The sequence below is a fragment of the Homarus americanus genome, unplaced genomic scaffold (genome assembly GCF_018991925.1).
Source record: "Homarus americanus isolate GMGI-L3 unplaced genomic scaffold, GMGI_Hamer_2.0 scaffold25467, whole genome shotgun sequence".
In the NCBI taxonomy this organism is placed as follows: domain Eukaryota; kingdom Metazoa; phylum Arthropoda; class Malacostraca; order Decapoda; family Nephropidae; genus Homarus; species Homarus americanus.
Genome location: NW_024732867.1, coordinates 6,556,486 through 6,577,763, shown reverse-complemented (window position 1 = coordinate 6,577,763; position 21,278 = coordinate 6,556,486). Strand labels below are relative to the sequence as shown.

General features: G+C 37.6%; 1 protein-coding gene across 1 annotated transcript; it reads left to right on the top strand.

Annotated features, from left to right (window-relative positions):
* The first annotated feature begins 548 nt into the window (after positions 1 to 548).
* LOC121869173 (RNA-binding protein with serine-rich domain 1-like) lies at positions 549 to 20,110 on the top strand. Its single transcript, XM_042370386.1, has 8 exons — positions 549 to 594; positions 823 to 948; positions 3,081 to 3,218; positions 6,294 to 6,332; positions 10,500 to 10,589; positions 14,941 to 15,102; positions 16,396 to 16,629; positions 19,221 to 20,110. Coding segments are annotated over exons 1-8 (921 nt in total). The 5' UTR covers positions 549 to 592; the 3' UTR covers positions 19,351 to 20,110.
* Positions 20,111 to 21,278: the final 1,168 nt, after the last annotated feature.

Sequence of the window (21,278 nt, the reverse complement as noted above, 5' to 3'; positions counted from 1 at the left end):
ATGTGGTTTCTCTCATCTGAGAAAGATCATCTGGTGTTAGCCAGAATAAGACACCTAAAGAATACACTGCCCTCCAAAGGGTTGTGACGGCACTGAGTGTGAGCTCTTTCAAAAACCAGACTGGATAAGCACTGGAGCCGGTTCAGATACATTCAGGAGCCAGTGCATGCCCAGTACTTGCCATTGCCAACAGTGCGTAACAGAGACGTAACCGATCGCCCAAGCTGCTAACGAGCTGATCAGTGGTGAAGAGGATAAAAGTAAAAAGTGAAGATTAAACACTGTAACTTTCAAGGACAGAGTAATGTGTCTACATTTCATTGCAGTTACCCTCATAAAATATTTTTCATTTTCTATAAGAAAATAACAATGAAGCTAAAACCTAAAATCTGGTGCTTTAAAGACTTAAAAAAACTAGAGTATACCAAATATTATCATTAAATTTGTTTTATTTTATGTATTTAAATTTATTTGTATGTATTTTTCTTTATTAATTTTGTGAAATACTTGTAGAAATTATAAATTTAGTTATTTACTTCATACGAAAGTGAACGTTTGTAAACAAACCCGGCGTCTATGTAGCTGGTTGAAAATGTAAGTTATATCTAGTTATATTTACGTCATCTTCACTTAAAGTTCGTTTATTTTTTAGAAAAATGTAAGATATAAGTCAAATGATATATAATGGAGCTTAAGTAAACACAAAAGAGGATATGTAAGTGTTAAAGCCTATGAAGATTAGGCTGACGCCTCAACTTTGGTAGCCATCATCAAGGATATCTTTTAATTTTATGATGCTCATCAATGTTTGTACACTTACAGGGTTCTCAGTAGAAGCCGAAGTCGTTCAGCATCCTCAACTGGATCAGAAAAAGAGAGGAAATCTCGTGACAAGGAAAAGAAGCCTCGTAAAAAGTCATCCAGCAGTGACAGCAGCTCAAGTAGAAGGCAAGTTTTATCCTGAGGCACCACACTAATGTGGCCTTACTGGGTGGAGGACTCCTGTGGTTTAATGAGTCTTATTCAGGCTCTGTTGTTCACACTTACCGGTAGGTCTTCTACCTGAAATGTATTTTTTGCACAGACCTCACTTGGATTACGTGGTTCAGTTTTTGCCACCCTGCTGTAGGATAGGTCAGTTTCTTAGAAAGTATTCAGAGGAGGATGACAAAGAACTTAAGATTGGAGGAACCATTGAGGCTTCTGTGTGAAGAAGAGGGACAAGGAGGTATAGAGTGAGATTGTTCTTTGCTGCTCGGTGGTTTATGCTCTGGTGCCAGCCCTCAACATCGTTATTTGTTCTAACCAGACGTCGGAAACCACACCAATTACCTACTGACCAGACATTGTTGATAAGCCATGTTTGGCTCGTATAATCAGTGAGTGTCTTGACGAGTTCTTACTGTTGTGCTTTTTCTTGTAGTTCTTCAAATGCTGGACTCATGTGACATCTGTAAACAAGTGGAATTTATATTCTTGTAAAATAATAACGTACAATTTGTCACTTATACCAGCGACTGTTTCATCACCAGACCGTTAGTGGTGACGAAACGTATTTGATATTGGTGACAAACCAGGTTGGTGACGAAATGGGGCGTATCCATCTAATCTAACATAACGTACATTATATGTGTTTATGAGAGAAGTGGGACTTCTCGGAGTACCAGAAACGATTAAAGAAGGTAGTGATAGAGCGTTCAACATTTAAATAATGGTGTAATGCCCACAGCCATCCTGTCCAGAATCCCATTAAAATCGTAGTATTTTCATACACAATCCTTGTGGATCCCGGTCAAGCAGCTGATGCGGTGATGTATGAGAACACCGCTACCACCAGCAGGAGCTGGTGGATTTGGTTCATTTTTTCCACAGATGTTCTTATCATTATAGTAAGTATTTTAAAGAGGCAACATTTACTAGAACCGGTTAATATTGGCTGTCCGCAGGTTCCTGCCATGTTTACCCGAGGTTATACTCCTCACTTAAGAGTCACTTGTCTCCTCTGTTCCTCATCCTCCTTCTAGGTTAGGTTAGGTTGGTTGGTACTTTTGGTATGAGAATAGATTTTTTTTTTTTTTTTGGTGTTTTACTCAAATTTTACCTCCATTTTTTTGCAAATTTTCTGTTTGTTAAAAATGAAAATTTATAATTTTTTGCAAAAAACGCTAATTTGCACAAGAAATTGAGGTCAGATTTGAGTAAAACACCAAAAAAACGTCAAAGAAAACCCATTCTCATACTAAAACCTGACAGCAGCCAATGAACGAATATTTACCCTAGAACCTAATAAATCTGACCTAACCAATCAAAGAAACTTACTTAACTTTACCTACCTTCCTAGCCGGGCAGCAGACCCCCCCCCCCCTCCATATTAAATAGAAAATACAATTTTGATATCTGGCTCCAATGAAAGCAACTTTTTGAAGTGTTTTAGTGTAATTTTACGTTTTTTGTGGATGTGAGTTGTAAACAAACAGACGACATGCGGTGACTCGGCAGCTTTTTTGGAGGAGTATTTTTGGCAAATAATTAGTTTCTTCGTGTACTGAGCATATAGACACATCATTTTAGTGCCATATGATCAGGTTTTCACCGTGTTTTACCAAGAGATTTCCCTCGTCCATTATACCCTGCCCACTGCAAGCGATTTATGATTGTAAAAAGTCAAAACTAAAAAAATTAAAAGTTGATGCCTCTTGAAATACACCTTGTGCTTACTATAGTGATAAGAACATTTGTGGAACAAATTAACAAAATCGAACAACAACTTGTGGTAGCAATGTTCTCATAAATTATCGTTGATGGTTATTTGTCCGGGAATCCTGGTCAAATAACCACTTTGTTTAATTTTTTGGCATACTTAGACTTGTCCGTTAATCGATGTATCCAAATTAACTACCTGGATGTGATATACCAAAGGTGTCTATTGGGTGACAACACGAGGAATAACCACATTAAGCTTATAATAAAGGAAATGGCTCTAGTAAGGAAAACCAATAATTAGTTATCTCATTATAGGTGTGTAGCAAGCTTATTATTTTACTGACCAAGTTCAAATTATTTCTGTTCTATTTGGACAGTTCATCCAGAAGTTCTTCGGGATCTTCGGGTAGTTCGGACAGCTCGTCAAGCAGCAGCTCGTCCTCTCGTTCCTCGTCATCATCGTCATCTTCTTCATCGTCAAGATCAAGATCTAGAGATAAGGAAAACAAGCCAAAGTAAGTTCATAGTTCAGTTTCAGCAGTGATGTATAAAGAAGGTGTATAGGCCTTCAAACTTATGTGTGTGTTATAATCAGCTGTTACTTCTCAGACTAAAGGTTGAGAATATATGTTTGTTAGTTAAAGTGAGGACTGGGTTCCTGTTTCATGGTAAATAAACAGGTAATGTCAATGTCATCACTAAGTTCAAGTAATTGTCTGCAACCAATAAAACCAGGGATTCTGGACCTGGAAAAAATGTTTGTGACTGATGACACTACTCTCACACTCATAGACTTTCAATGGAGGAAATTGCATCACAGTGTGAAAACAAGACTCAGACACACAACAACTTAGGGTAGAGGTCGCTGAGTATCAAGATGCCACAAGAGAAAATCCTTATAGTGATCTTTCTGACCTAGCTCTAACTGTGCTGTCACTATCACATTCCACCAGTGTTCAGTCAGATGAACTTCATAAAGTCAAAGCTTCGTAACAGAATGAGTGTTGTAACTGTGAAAGCAATCTTAACCATTAAATATGGCCTATAGCAACTTGGAAAATGCTGTCATAACTATGAGTTGCCTGAGCATGTCATAAGAAACATTGGTACACTGGAGGTATACATAAGAAATTATCACCTTATATAGCGACATTCGGTCAAGACGAGTTGGCAAGTCTGCTCAGAGTCCAACACATGGCAGTTCTCAAAGTCTTGTGTGGCGGTTGCTATTCTGGCTGTCGAATCTTGATAACGTTTCTGTTTTAGTGGTGCTGGCTCTCCAGCCTGCTCCCTCTTCAACACTTCAAGAAACTTAATAATATTTGGATGGAATGAAGTTATGTTTGCTAGCACATGGTTATGCCATCCTTCTAAGGCATTGTAGGTGTGAGGTAAGTCTTCGGCAACATGATCATACATATTCTACTTGCTGACAGGGAAACGTGGAGCTCATCTGTCATATTGACGTTGTCTGCCAATGTATGTATCTTTGAATTGGTGTGTGACAGGATCAGCTTCGGGTGGCATATTCTCTTGCAGCATCTCAAATGTGTCAACCATTTCATCTTGTGGGATGAAGGCCAGAACTGGTAACATTTAAAATTTTGGGGCAAAGTCAGCATCAACTTCATATTCCATGTAATCCCTCAGATTGTACCTTGCGATATATGTTTTGTGATAAGTGGTAGAAATATTCCTTGACAGCTGTGTTAGGGAAGACCTCTTCAATGGCACTCCTGGCAGCTTGTTCAATTTTGATGAGAATGGTCTTTGGGTTGAGTAAATGTCAGTACAGATTCACTGGCAATGGGGGGCAGTTGCCCAAGTCACAATGTCCTGTGGGGGCAGTTGTCCTGATACTGTTGACAGCTGCTGGATTTTTGGAACTTAGTAAATAAATTATTTTGTAACACGGATAGTACTGTACTGTGTGGGCAGTCAAGGTAAAATAATAGTGACTGATCTAAGGAAGTTATAACAAGTACCTTTTTTTATCACACATGGTGGAAATTTTCATATTTGGTAAATGGTCACAAAACTTCAGTCTATGAAACTACAAAGTGATACCCAGGCTCATTTTAGTCATAAAAGGTGTTAGTTTTAGAGAAATTTATGTCGAATATAGTTGGGGGTGCAACCTAACTCAATTTTCAGATCACTGGCTCCCAGATTATAACGAGTTCCCTCTCATTTCAAACCTTTTTGTACTACTGTACTATATTGTGATGGGTAAATAAATGTAGATCCAATGTAGTACCTGATCAAGTACCTGTACTGACTTAACCATGTTCCTGTGTTCATTTGCATCTCTTTTGTCTTTTGCACAATAAATATTGTACCTGTATGAGTAACAGTGACTCGTGCTATATAAAATTGATTGAACACTGCTACCAGTATTTACACCACAGATTGAGCCTGCTTGTCCCCTTCTCCTGAAATAGTTGTACAAGAAGTCCAGAGTGATATATACTATAGTCTACCTGAATGCATGTGTTGAATTCTTGCTTTTTATAAAACAACTACAGTGGGGTATGCTATAACAAATCTAATTGGTTCTAGAACCTTGTTCGTTATAGCATTCGTTCGTTATAGGATTAATCCGTTCCAGGCCCCCAAATACAACCACTTAACACTGAAAATATAATATAAAATTGTAAAAATTGTAAAAAAGTGCATAAATATGCATCTAAACCCCTGAAATAAAGAATATCATTAATACTTGTAATAAAAAACAATAAATTAGTAAAAAAAATTTAAATAATGTTCGTCGTAGGAGTTTCGTTCGTTATAGCATTCTCAATTTTATAGGTAAAACCGTTCATTATAGGAACATTAGTAGTAGGATCCGTTCGTTATAGCATACCCCACTGTATAGTGCGTTTTTTCCCAGGTGAGAAAATATGCCCCGCCCCCTCAGCAAGAGTTACAGCTGATTGGTTGTTTCAAACTTGTCCGATTTCATCCTGAAGTAATGATGCATTTCTAAATGAGTTTACTCATAATCGTTGGGATGACCGTTTCTGGCGAGAAAGATATTTAGCTAAATTTTATAAAATACTTTCATTCATTATTTCAATCATAAGTAAGTAGGAAGTTTATCAGATGTATAATACATGAATATTAACTGGTGGCAAATTCACGCTTTTGGAGGATACATTAATATTTACTTATTTTTACCCACAATAAGGCATACTAAGACAAATTACGTATCAGTTACACTACATAATGCAAAAACTAACATTTTAAAATATCAGAATCACATTGAAATACTTACATGGCCGTCAGCAGAAGCAGAAAATATGACTGCGAACAGCTTCATGCATGTATCTTTATAAAATTTAGCTAAATATCTTTCTCGCCAGAAACGGTCAACCCAACGATTATGAATAAACTCATTTAGAAATGCATCATTGCTTCAGTACGAAATTGGACAGGTTTGAAACAGTCGCTCATCTGTAACTCTTGAGGAGGGGGTGAGGCATATTTTCTCAGCTGGGAAAAACAACCAATAATTGTTGTCATGTACAACTGTTATATTGTATTTGGTTTACTTGAAGTGTTTTAACACATATCTTGTTTTTATTATATAGGGAAAAGGAGAAGGACAAAGACAAGAAGGATGATTCAAGGTGAGTGTTGTGTGCATCTCTGTAGTCAGCACCATGTAGGGTTCCCAGTGGTCCTGCCAAATGAAGGAAAGAAATATTTTCAAAATTGGAGAAATGTTAAGCAAATATGAAATGTCTTTAAAAAATCTGAAAAAATTTTATTAAATCATTTTCATATAGTATTTCTTCAGTAGTGTATTATTTTGGGTTGTGGAAATAATTGAGACAGCGTGAAAGATGTCAATATTAAGATGGGCTCATAAATGACAGCTTCTTTGAAAACACTGGAGTATGACTCAGAGATCGATCAATCAGAGTGTCGTCCTCATATCTGAGGGTTGGTGACAACAGTCTGTTACGAGTTGGGGATTTAGAATATAGTTAAAAGTCTACCCAGATCCCAACAGGCAACAACAATAAAAAAACAAAGACAATCGGACTATAAAAGGGTAGACAAAGGATGCGAGTTTGTGTTGTGTATAATAAAGTACCATAAATTCCTTAACAAAATATTCAGCTTTCTATAATTTACCCTTAACCATACTTAACCTAAACATTAACAGTATATACATATTTATACAACATACAATAATCGTGAAGCAAGGTGGAGGTGGGAGGCAATATGAGATAACAAATACTTAAGTGCGGAGCTGAGATGGCCGACGAGTAAGGCTGAGTATTGTAGAAGACGGTAGGTAGTCACCGTGCCGTAGGTTTCCAGGATAGGTGATCCTGTGGTCACTTCCCAGAGTGAACTGAACTCTCCTCGAACTGGAGCTGACGAAGAAGACTTTGAGGAGGTGACGCAACAACCAGGATATGGAGAAGGGAAACCCCGGAGTGGTAACTAAGAGTAGTCATACTCGGGTTTCGTCCCTAGATGGCGTTGCTCGTGGTGCTGGGTAGGTAGATCAGGACAATAGATGGCGTGGTTCGTAGTGCTGGGTAGGTAGATCATGACAATTGATGACGTGGTTCGTAACAAGTCCTTCACTCTAACTGTTCTCGGGCTTTTTTTACAAATCCTCCGAGGGCTCGTTTACACGATCAGTTACCACGTATGGTGGTCGCGCACGCCTCGGATCAGTGGCGAAGCATGGGGTCGGAGCAGGGTACCGACCACTGTTTAGTGGACGGCGCGTTTACACGGAACTGCCACACCGTCGTTACCGGTCAGTGTGTGGCAGACTGCTGGGCAAGAGGTTCGTGGCTCCCAGACAGACGAGTCGGCGAAGGACGGCCGCACTGTTGTGTGTTTTGGCCGCCGGGATGATACTGAAGAAAAAAACAATAAAACGGACTGTGTGGTGAAAAACTGGTTAAGGAACAAGTCTTGTGGTACTTATAACCAAATCTTTGATGAAATACAGCGTGAGCTATAAGTGGCAGGGACCCACGTAGGTGACCACGCAACTGTTAGGCTCCCACACGTAACTGCCCGGGAAGGGTTGGTGGTTCAGTGTTGCCGTCTACACGATCACTGCCCGAGCACGGCTTCGAAAACATGCTCCGAGACTGTTGGTGTAAACGAGCCCTAAGGTCTTGTATCTCTTTGGGGATCCAGTTTTTAATTTCATCCATCCATCCCAGTCTCTGCCTTCCCTTGGCTCTCCTACCCTCATATTTGTCCATTAATTTTTATGTTATTATTCTCCCATCTTTTTCTGTACGTTTCAAGTATTTCTCTTGAAGTTTTTGCTAATCTTATTACTTATTCATTTGTTTTCCTGTCAGTGTAACTTATTCTTAACATTTGCCCATAACACCACACTTCAAAGGCCTCCAACCTCTTTCTGACCCATACATCAGTCCTTGCCACATACAGTCAGAGCATGCAGTACGATACGGTATGAAATTACGGTACGGTATTTTTCCTTTGGTGCGAATTACGATAAATCAATTGTGCTATCTTGAACTGCATGCTCTGCATACAGTGTAGCCTTTCAGCAGCCTTTTTCTGAAATTGAAGTTAATGTTCCCCTTTGAGATAATTAAATGGTATTTTGCTTGACCTATTTTTTTTATGATTTCCTTTGCACTTCTTCCATCACAGCTAATGTTATTTTCAAAATACACAAACATTTTCCACCTGTTTAAGTTCCCTGTTGTCTACCATAAATTTTATCTTAGGATTTGTTTCCAATTTTGAAAGAACCATAACTTTAGTCATTACAGCAGTAACTCTTAAACAATAATTTTCACCTTTTACCATTATTCTGTTAACCAGTTTTTATAATGCCTCTTCACTATCTGTGATAAGACCAGTATCATCAACATAGCGTATATTGGATATTACTTTACCATTATCTTTTATTCCTTCATTGTCACTCACAACTTCTTTTATTAAGACTTATTAATATATATTATACAATGTTGGAGACAGAACACAGCCTTGTCTTACTCCCTGTCTAACTGTGAACCAACTACGGTACAGTCATTCCCCGACTTACGACGGGGTTAGGGACCGACGACCAGGTCGTAAGTCGAATTGGCCGTAAGTCAAAAATGCGATCACTAACGTTGGGACTTGGAAATACGTAATTTGAAGAAAAAAATTGTATGACTGCGGCAGTCGTAAGTTGAGGAGTACCTGTAGTGAGTTCATTATTTACTAACACTGCAGCCTCCTGTTGCCAGTAAAGATTCTTTAACCCGATAACTGCAGTAGAGTGACTCTCCAATCAACCCCCTCCCCCCCTGGTGCGCAAAAAACATATATTGATGTGGAAACCAAATGTGAGAATCTTACTTACCTTAATTTGGCCTCCAGTCTCTCATAGGGCAGAAAAGGGGCTCTCATCTCTATTGTTCACCCCAACATTTGACTTATTTGACAAGTTCACTAAAAGTAAATATAGTTGAGGCTTTCAACATCACTCTCAATGTTTTAGCTATAAGTTGGTACAGTATATATATCTTATGGTAACACATACGATTTCATTCGTAATTTTAAATAAACAGGTGCTCCTCTACTTAAGAATGTTCAACTTACAAACTCTCAGAGATACAAACATCATCACTGAGGGGGTTACCTGCCAGAACAGGTGTTTAATGTGGATGAGACTGGATTATTTTGAAGGAAATTCCAGATAGAACAAACATTACCTAAGGGGAGAAGAGTGAGCCAGGTTTTAAGACTGTATTAAAGGGTATAGCTGTACTAAATATCCATAATCTTTTCATTTTTTACAATATGTTTGGTATTTACTATACAAGAGTAAAGTTGGACTTACAAACAAGCCTCAGGAACGTAACTCGTTCGTAAGTAGAGGAGCACTTGTACTGTATATACAACATCAACATGAGATTTCCTAAGGGTTCTTAAATGGAGGATAGAGAAAATATTTGTCTCAGTCGTGGGACTCAAGAAACTGGCGAGTGTAAACATCCCATACTTGATCCAGCGAGATATAAATTTTTTTGCTCGCTGCATTCAAAACTCTATGAATTCCAGAATGTATATCGCACTCCTTCGTTTATGATTCACGAATGTGTGTCGCAGTTATTGGGTTAAAATTATAATATCTCCGTCGTTAATGCCTATTTTTTCCAAAATATCTGTTTGTTTATTGTGCTTTTCCTTATCAAAGCAGATATACAAATTTCTTTGGACTTTTAAAGCCCTTTCACTCAAAATTCTCAAAAAAATATACAGGGTGTCCAATGGATTACCCTGATTAAAGCAAGAGAGCATAGTGCTTTTAGTGTAATCATTTATGGACACCCTGTAGCTTTAGTTCCCTTTCCCTCTTCAAAACCATTTTGCTCTTCAGGTAACTCACTGTATATTCTAAATTTGATTCAACTTGTAGCTTAGACTGTTTATGTCTGGATGTTAGATATTGTTTACAGTACAGAACACTTCTACAGTAGTGTTTGTTGATGGTTTTCAACTTTATTGTCTGTAAACTTAGCAGTGCATTACAAGTATCTTGCTTACCTTCATTATACTGTATAGGAGAAAGCCTCAAGTGATTGGAGATTGTCTTTCCATGAAACATGCATGTGACGTGTGTGATTGGTTGATGTGTAAGCAAAAACCTGTGATTCTTTTTGTATAAATTTCTTACGTACAGTTAGTAAATGGTTTATATATTTTTGCTCTAACACCTGCTCTTTTACAGGAAGGGTAAGTCACCATTGTGAAAAGTTTTCAGTTTATATTTTTTTCTTTTCCCGTCTTTACAGATCTACATTTAAGGCTGGACCGGATAAGAGCCGAAGCCAAAGTCACGAGAAAAAAACAAAGCCTAAAAAGCCCTCAAAGTCTCGTTCCAGGTTAGTCTTTCTCTCTCTCTCTCATCTACTGTAGTGTAGTTGCTATATATTATGGATTTTAGGTATTTCAGTAGCATACAAGCCCTCACATAGATTACTGTCCCCAACAATGCACCTAATTAATGGCGGTCGTCTTGGTCACCAATCGATCCCAACCACCTTAATCGGGTTGATCAGCTTTCAGAGCAGGACTGGAAAAAAAATTGGGTTCATTTTATTTTATTTTATTTTTATTTTTTTCTCTAACAACCCTTACAAGTACCTTATAACAACTGTTCTCTGGAAAATTACGCCCACATAATAGATTGGGACCATCCTCCGGAGAACATGGACGGGAATAATACACATTCTAGTCATGGTGACCACATGTACAGTATGGCTGGCCTGATGAGTGTTATTAACTGACTCGGTGGAGGAGGGAAGCACTCAGCACTTCAGATAATAAATTTTGTGAAATGCCTTCTGGAAGTGGGAGAAAAGGTCCCCCGAGTGGGATGAAGTAGATTGGTAGAAAACTATGAAATCAGGGTGGCCTGTAAATACTGCAATTTATCAATTACTGCAGTTGAAACATTTAACGAATCACTGCACATCTCGGCAAATGTTGAAAGAGAAACGGACACAACAGAGAAAAGGCTGGTGAAGATGTAGAAATACTAGGAAGTGAAGTACAGTGGTCCCTCGGTTAATGAGCGCCTCGGTTAACGAGTTACCTTCCATAAGATTCTTATCTTCGGTTTACGAGCAATCCCTCGATTAACGAGTTTCTTGCGAGCCAACCTCCACATGTTTTAGCTTGCATTTGGCGGTCCTTCAGCTGTAGTATTACCGTAGTCCGCCAATATAGTATTCGGTTCTAGGGCTTAAATTCCTTACCTTTTTAGTAAATATCAAGAAGTTTATACTATTCAATCATATAAAAGTTTAATATTAAATTTTTTACTCATTTTAACAATTATTGAACATAATTGAAGGTAAAGTGACTAGTTTGTGGTGCGCCATCCAGCCTGCCATCACAGCATACAGCCGTCAGTCTTTGTGTCTTTTCAGTGGAGGTAACATCGTGCTTGAGACTCTCTTCAACTGAACGCTTTTTTCTGTGTTTCCAAGCAAATTATTGGTCATTTTGAAATTTATTTTACATATTGACAATATATAATGCAGTGCAGTGTTGATTTAAAGAAAATAATCTTGAATTACACCAAGAGAACTAAAAATTTATGGGTGAAATGGCGCCATGGAGTGACTTCTCTTCCACCCCAATGCCTTCTCTTCTCCCTTCTCCTCCACCCCCATTCTAATTCCCATCATCATCATCATCCAGGAGCCTTCTACATACACACCTCAAAGTAAGTGTACTTTCCTACCTTTTTTGTTGAATTAAGGCAATTTTCGGTGAGCTGGAACCAATTGCCCAAAAGCCCATTGAAACAATGGTTTCGGTTAACGAGCAACCTTCTAGAACGGATTGTGCTCGTTAACCGAGGGACCACTGTACCTATTGCATGAACAAGCAAGGATTTGCATTTCCTTGAATCAGCCACATCTCTTGTGACTGTAGGCTGGGACTGTGAGACAGCACCAAGATGCTGCAGGGCCAGTGATGTAAGTGATTAACAGCTGCTCCTCAACTGCACCTATATCAACATCTAGCCAGTTGTCCTCGCACTCGGCCACAAAAGTGAAAAGACAGAAGTTAGTGGACAGCTTTGCAATTCGAATAAGTGCTGTTTTTTTTTTGTTTTTTTTATGAGCAGTGACTTTTCCCACCTTCAAATTAGCAATGGTGTTTAATTTCTCCAGTACACTTGCTTGTTGTTGTTTCTTTGTGATAATTAGCAAATGGCAAAATTAAAAAAAAAATTTTGCCTTTTTTTCCAGCTCCCGTTCAGCATAGCTTGACCACAGACCATGCTTTGATCCTGCTTCTGTCTTCCTTATACAGTATTTTGTTTTTTACTTTTATTTTCTCTGGGGGGGATCTTCTCTACCCCAACCCTGACTGTGCAGGGTTTAACCAATAGCTTGTGTTGACATCAAACAGGGTTTATGTTTAGATAACCTCTTTTTTCATATGCCATCAACTTTTGGAGTTCATCATCTTATTTATTTATATCCTGTTTATCTTTGTATATGAAATTAAATATAACCTGTGGAATGTAACACTTATGATACACTCAAATGTAAGAGCCTTGAGTCACAGTTGTGATACAGACCATCAGGTGGCTCCTTTAACTATTTCTCAAGGATTTTATTTTTTACGATTATTATTTTCAGCTTCAACAAGTTAAAGATTTTAAGTGTTACTAGGAGTTATAAATTTATTCAAGATGATGACTGAATGTTTTCAAATTATATAAACTGCTGACTCTTGAAGAAATGTTATTGAAATGAGCAGGTGTTTTAGTTAGTCCATATTCTGCTGATTTGTGCAGGCCAGTCAGATCCCACTTGATTACTAAGTCATAATTATTAGGAATACATCAAGTAAAATTAAAGCAAAACAGTTTAAAGGAATGTTTGCTATACATTCAGTATATTGCAATAGTTTGTTATACATAAACTATGGCATTATAACAGTACATTACGCCCGGAAAATTCGCGGATTTTTATTTGGCGGTCCTCTGTCATTCACAGATGGCACTCTTGATGTACCCAAGGATGTCTGTGGATAGTTTAAAAGTTGCTGTCATTTTCACAGCTGGGACAGGGAGACATTTGTTCGAGAGAGAGAGTACCTAATTTCCTTTACCTGTTTTGTATATTTGTGGGTGTTTCTGTGTGTAGACACTACACACAAAACACATACAAATCAATAATAATGAGAAAATCCTCTCACATATAATCAGAAGCAAATGTATATTAATAATGTTGAGTCTACCCTCAAGTCTACTCCGTGCTTTGTTATTAATAAAGCACAGAGTAGACTTGAGGGAAGACTCATTTTTAATATACATTTGTTTCTGATTATTTGTGAGAGGATTTTCCCAGTACTATTGATTTGTGTGTGTTTTGTGTGTGTGTCAACACACACAAAACACACACACACACACACACATATATATATATACAGTAGTACCCCGATTTACGCGGTCAATTGAACCCACGGGGTACCGCGGAAAGTGAAAACCGCTTAAAGTGAACAACAGAACATATGGGATTAATTCCAATAGAGACTGGCCCGATCCCCAAACTCCACTTTTTCCGACACAATACCTATGTTGTAGTAAAAATAACATCTTAATTTTATTATGGTACAGGCACACAATTAATATTTAAGAGAAATACAATTGCCAGGCTAATGTCCATTCAAATAATGGACTCATATCCCCCCCCCTCTTCCCAGCTCACTAGTTCCTACCTTTCTGAGAAATGTTTGGGTGAAAACACTAGATTTTAACGTTTAGTAATAAATAATACCTCAGACTAAAGTTAGGATAATATAATTGACATTTCTGGATTCCTTGCAGGTCAGGGAATATTTTGAATGTAAACTTCATATATTTTGCACAAACGATAAAATATTTGCTTTGTGTAAACCAAATTATTACATTAGATCTAAAATCTGTATGTCTAATGCAAAATCTATGATATTTATATTCAAAATGATCATCATATTGTAAGAATTCCAGCAATGTAAATTATATTCTGGCCGGGTAATTTGTATGAATTTTATGAGCTAAATAAAAAAAATAAATATTATACTTCACCGTGTATATGAGTAGATGCACCGCGGAAAGTGAAAGTCCGGTCTGGCAAGGTACCGCGTAAATGAGAAATCGCGGAAAGTGAAACCGTGTAAAGCGGGGTAATACTGTGTGTGTGTGTGTGTGTGTGTATATATATATATATATATATATATATATATATATATATATATATATATATATATATATATATATATATATATATATATATATATATATATATATATATACACATGCAAAAATCACTCAATTTACAACAAAAGAAGAAAAAGAATCACAAAATACAGTAAATGAAAGTAAAAAAAATCAGGTTAATAAAATACTGTAAATTCCAAGTTTAACCCCCGTTCGTATTGGCGGGCGTTCATATGTCGGGGACCCCCTGTATTGTGAAGAGCAGTCATGATAAATATTCTACAGATTCAGGTGTTTACTGCCATGGATGCTCTTTGAGTCCTACTATGGTGGCAGAGGAAAGAAGTGTGCTCCATAAATATGATACTGTAGTTCTATAATTGTTTTGTAAACTTAATTGGATCAGCTACTTCAATGCTTTACCACAGTTGTCAACATCATATTAGTTTTAATTCAGTGGAGAATGTCCTGGTAAAGTTAAAAGGAAATTAATGGTTTTATTCTCACAGGTCTGGATCCCCTCGTCCACGGAGAAAGCCTCGCTCTCCCACACCAAGACCCACAAGAATCCACGTTGGTCGTCTGACTCGTAACATTAATAGGGACCATCTTCATGAAATTTTTGCTGTGTATGGATCAGTCAAAAGTGTTGATCTCCCAATGTATGACATGTAAGTTTTTCTTGGTTGTACTGTGACAATATTTAAGATTTATTCTTATGAATTGCCATTACAGTTACTTGCAGCTCCTTTTTTTTTCCTTGCTTTAATATACTGTGTGAGCAAAACCCTGCATACAGTAGAACGTCGATATAACACGAGATACTTTCCAAGAGAGGTCGCGTTTAACCGAATTCACGCTAAATCGAAGTGTTGTTTCAATGGAATAATTTTGTTTGGTACTTGAGAGAATCACAAAATACTAAAAAGACTGAGAGTCTACCCAGATGCACCTCAGCCCATCTCCTAGAATAAACAAAACATTGTATTTTGAAGTATTATGCTAAAACAAACACTCATAAATCAACACAGTTAAAATTGCAGGATGCGAAATGGTCTGTTTACTAGCAATCAGCTGATGTGAGAGTGTGGTCACACTGGCGCCGCACACCACCCACCTCTTGTCTGACTCACCTATCACTTTCACTTTCCTCTCAACTTATTTTTTAATTACTTTATGCTGTCAAAAAGAGATTTTCACTCAACTTTAGTTAGGCAGTTCATCCTCTGAAGATGCAGACCCCAACTTGACCAGCCCATCATCCACTTCACTGTCCAAATTGGCACCCCACACTTGAAGCACCATTTTCTCACTGCAGTAATTCCAGCACCTTGATTTTCTGCTCCCGTGTAATTGCTTGCCTTGATTTCTTGGTTTTTGGGGTAGTTAATGATGTAGTAGCTGGCCTCTTGGACATAGTGCCGATGGTTGATACACGTGATAGAAGGAGATAGTGTCACACAGTATGTCCGTTCACTAGAGCATCAGTGCGAGAACTGAGGATGTGGGAGGGTGGCGGCCAGCCTTGTAATGTGCCCAGAGACGTGTCTGGCGGTAAACATTTGGTAAGAAACTTTAATAGTGTGTATTTCCATATGATGCGCCTGATTGACTCGCATAAAATAGGAAAGATTCACTTAAAATTAATACATTGTCTTTAATTGTGGGTGTTGCTTTAAATCAACAATTTTAAATTGAATCCCTTTAAATTGACATTCTACTGTATCATCATTCATCTACAAGCACAATGTGAAGACAAGTATCTTGTCACTCACACCACTACACACAGTCAATAAGCCAGTTGCCTGATTGTCCAACTTTTCTTTATTTACTCACATGTAATGTGTGTAAAATTAAATAAGACTATTATTCTGTATTCTTAAATTTTGAAAGAGTTATATAATTAGACAATGTGAATGGTAGCATGCAGGTACAATACTTATTATTTATGTCTTATTTTTCAGGCGTAACAATTCTTCACTGAACCGTGGTTATGGATATATTGACTTTGAGAAACCAGAGGATGCAGAGAATGCCATGAAGCACATGGATGGTGGTCAGATAGATGGTCAAGAGATCACAGCTGCTCCAGTGTTAATACCACGCCAGTTGCCTCCACGGCGACGCTCTCCACTCCCCATGCCCCCTCGGCGAGGTCCTCCACCTCGTTGGGGGCGCTCACCACCGCGGTACAATATGTAAGTACCCATATATTCATTTATCTGCTTGTGTGTGTGTGTGTATCCCTGCGAATATGATGATCTAGAAAAAATTATATGAATTTCAATGAAAGTTGTTACATAAGTGTAATGCAATAAGATCTTGGACAAATATGATTATCAGTATTTGCTCTCCAAATTTTCAGAAATAATGGTGATGTGGACCTTAGTCCTTTGTTGGCAACTCACCTTTCACATTATGGAATAAATTTCTGAAGATTAAGCTTCATAGTTTGTTTACAATATTTATAGTGAACGTCGAGAATCATTTTTAACTTAAATACAGTAGGCAGCTACCAAACAGGGAGGTACTACCGCCTAGGAAGATATTGGAAGCATAATATGTTGTTTAATGGTAGACCCTGCTGCCATATGGCATCACAAAAATTGTGACCAAGTCCCAGGTTGCTGATCTGACTTTCTGCCTCATTTACACACAATTGTAGGGTCTCAATTGTATCTCTTACGATTGACAACACAACATACAAACAGTATATTGTTTCTCACTTTTGATAATTTTTCATTTTTGTATTTCTTTATGGTTCATAATTATTATTATTATCATTTTTTTTTTTTATAAATTTTATTTACAATGAATTATTATTATTAGTGTTATTATTATTATTATTATTATTACAGTGGTCCCTCGGCTAACGAGCACAATCCGTTCCAGCAGGTTGCTCGTTAACCGAAAATCTCGTTAACCGAAACCATTGTTTCAATGGGTTTTTGGGTAATTGGTTCCAGCTCACCGAAAATTGCCTAAATTCAACAAAAATTTTAGAAATGGACACTTACTTTGAGGTGTGTATGTAGAAGGCTCCTGGATGATGATGATGATGTGAATTTGAAGTGGGAGGTGGAGGAGAAGGGAGAAGAGAAGGAAGTGGAGGTGGAGGAGAAGCATTTTACTGCTTCTTGGAAGGTGGGTCACCTTCCATGAAAATGTCAGGAACCTCTGGACTGACAGATTCTCCACCATGAACATCCTCCCTCCTTCTTGAAGTGGAAGGCAGAGGGATAGCATCTTGTTCCCTCAGCCTTTTACTGAAGAAAGTGTCAATTGTGGTCTGTGGGGCATCTCTCCTCCTCACCATTAACTTATGTTTAAAGAAGGAGACCATTGAGTCCTCAACATGACACAAAGTTAGTTCAGTTTTTTCCACATCTGGGTGCTTTGAAGCCAGTTCCCTCAACTTCTCCCAGTGGTAAATCACATCTAGAACTCTTTAGTTGACATATTGTCATCACTTTCCTTATCAGCACTAGCAGCTTCACCATGCCAAACAACACTGAAAATGTCACTTCTTTTCTTAAATTTTTCAAACCAGCCTTTGCTGGCCCGAAAATCTTCAAATTCTGTGCCTGAAGAACCAGGTTGATCTGTCTTTAAATATTCGTATATCTCCCTGGCTCTTTCACAAATGAATTCAGTAGAAACTGAACCACCTTTCATCTGCTTTTCCCTAATCCAGATGAGAAGTAACCTCTCAGTTTCTGCAATTAGGGATCTACTTTTAAACACTGGTAGATTTGTCTCTCACTTTCACTTCTTTAAATTTCTCTTTCTGTGCAAGAATTCTCGACACAGTTGATGTCGACATGCCATATTCTTTGCATAGTGCATTTGTTCTAATGCCTTGTTCATGTTTTCTTATAATTTCTTGCTTGGTTTGGATTGAAATCGCTTTTCTTGATCTCTTAGGCCCCATGCTGGATTCAAACAATGTCAACACGTGATCTTTTAGGTATAAACTTGCTGTAAATAAAGAATATTTTCTTTAAAATAACACTGCACTGCGCTATATATTGTCAATATGTAAAATAGATTTCAAAATGACCAATAATTTGCTTGGAAACACAGAAAAAAGCGTTTAGTTGAAGAGAGTCTCAAGCAAGATGTTACCTCCACTGAAAACAGAGAGAGACTAGCGCTTGTTTGCTGTGTTAAGAGGCTGGATGGCGCGCATAAAACTAGTCACTTTACCTTCAATTATGTTCAATAATTGTTAAAATGACTAAAAAAATTAATATTAAACTTTTAAAATTATTGAATAGTATAAACTTCTTGATATTTACTAAAATAGTAAGGAATTTAAGCCCTAGAACCGATTACTGTATTGGCGGACTAATACTACAGCTGGTTGACCGCCAAGTGCAAGCGAAAACTTGTTGAGGTCGGCTCGTAAGAAACTCATTAACCGAGGGATTGCTCGTTAACCGAAGTTAAGAATCTTATGGGAGGTAACTTGTTAACCGAGGATTACTGTATAATTATTATTACTACTACTACTACTACTACATTCCCCGGCCCTGATGTGGGTCAGTGACCTGTGCCCAGGTGGGCTAATTCCTGTTTAAAAAATATTATCTTTAAATTACATAATTATATTAAAAGAAAAATTATATCTGGCTGAGTAGATTATATGTAGCATACTGTATACGGTACTCGGTACTTTTCCCAGGCTAGTGCCGGCCACAAGGACATGAAAAATCACTTAGCTGGGCTGCCAGGTACTGCTAATCTACACTGTCTGATTTGTATATTATTTTTTATCACTTTATTACAGGATGCGCCGCCGATCACCACCACCTATGAGACGCCGTTCACCACCCCGACGAAGATCACCTCGTTCACGCTCAAGAACTCCTCCCAGACGCAGGAGATATTCACGCTCTTCCTCCTCCTCATCACGTTGAATCTTTACGTTAACTGCAACAAAGATTTTCGTTAGCACGTAAAGATGTCATTACTTTCACGGATATACTTTTTCATATTTTACTCAGGACTTTTCTGTTTTCCTGGGGAATAATTATTTTTTACATGCCCATAAGATGACTGTTTTTTGTGTTTTTCTTCACATACTTAAATATTTAATTTAGGATTATCCCCACATGCAATCTTTTCATTTAATTTTGAAACAGATGGCTAGTAACTATTTTTTCTGAAGACTGGAAGTAGATGACTTAGACAATAGTTTGACAGCTGGCTGCCTGAAAATGAGAAGGTTGATATGTGTGTGGCTCAGTTTCATGAACATATTTGTTCTAGGGAGAAGTCCTGTTTATGAGGAGGCAAATGAGACATTACAAATAAATTTAAATATGTAAGGAGTTAGTGTTCCTTGATTGTGATTTATTTATAATTTTGAGAGTAAATTATTGTTTTGGCATTGTTTTAAGTTTTTCTTGTATCAGTAAGGTATTTTAATGAATATTTCTTAAGTGCTGTACTTGACTGTACTGTACTTTGTTAATGTATGTAGGTACCTGTTTCATCCTTCATAGGAATGGATGTGAAATATCTTTTGATTCTATTTTAAATCATTATTTGTGTGTTTAGGACTAGTAAATTCATTATAAATAAAATTAAAACTGAAATGTATCTGCCATTACATTTTGTAAATAGTAACATTCTTAAAATTTTGACATGTAAAATAAAATAAAGATTTCATTTCTACATTGATTTATTTTTATCTGTTGCTATCTGAATAAAACGGATACCAAGAATTATCAAATAGTGCTTGAAAGTAAGTGAGAGTCAAGAGCACTGGCTCTAGGAAAAGTATGGAAAAGTATAGAATAGTATGAAGTCTGGAAAACTTTCCAGACCAGTGAGAGCTGTGCATGTGTCTGTCATCATCATCAACGTTTTATGGCCATTTTCATGCTTGTGTAGGTTAACCGTGTATTACCTGATGGCAGCTCACCATACTGCATGGTCTCTGGCATCCTCTTGTCAGGTTCTAAACTCTAATGTCATTTCTTGCAACCTCAGCACATATCATTCATGGTCTACCCTTGACTCTTTCCCTCTATATTTCAACTCATGCTTCTTTTGACCCAATTGGTTTCGTCCATTCTATCCACATGCCTAAGCCATCTCAGCTTACCTCTACAAAAAAAACAATGACTTGAGAGGAATCTTTAAACACAAACATTTGACTAGTTTGGGGATTGAGTGAGGAAATATGAGTTACAACCCCATTTTTTTCTGTTCCTTTTTGATTTGTTGATGACATTATTAATATTAAAAAATGATGATGATGCAAGAGGCAGGAGAAAGGTACAGTAGAATTAACAGATACAGCATTAAGTATTTGAGGACGATGTGTGTGCTGAATAAAAAATAGAAAAAGTGAGATGAAGAAGAGAAATATGTGTTGGGTAAAGAATGGATCAGGGTTTGCTCAAGTGCTATAGGCATACTGAGATAATGGGAAATGAAAGATTAGAAATAAGGTGGAAAAGGGGAAGACCAAGATAGATACACTATAAGTGAAGGGTAGTCATCCAGGAAACAGCATTGCATGTGTGTGAATTTCTTAAGGAAGGTTGTGGTGCAGTAAGGGTAAACCAGATTCGGGCCCTTGTAGACAGTAAGTATCTCGGTAAATTCATCTATTACAGCAGTAAGTGTAGTGAGGAAGAATATGTGCATTTGCTCTTGGTTTTGGGCACCATTCAATAGTTGGAAAAAGGCTTGCCAAAAAATTATGGATATTTTATATAATTTTGTCCTTAAGTGTCAGAGCATAACTTGTACCGACACACTTAGAAATATGAAGATGTGTTATTACTGGATCCCCCCCTAGTGGGAACTGCCTTGTAGTAGGGGGGGTGGGTTG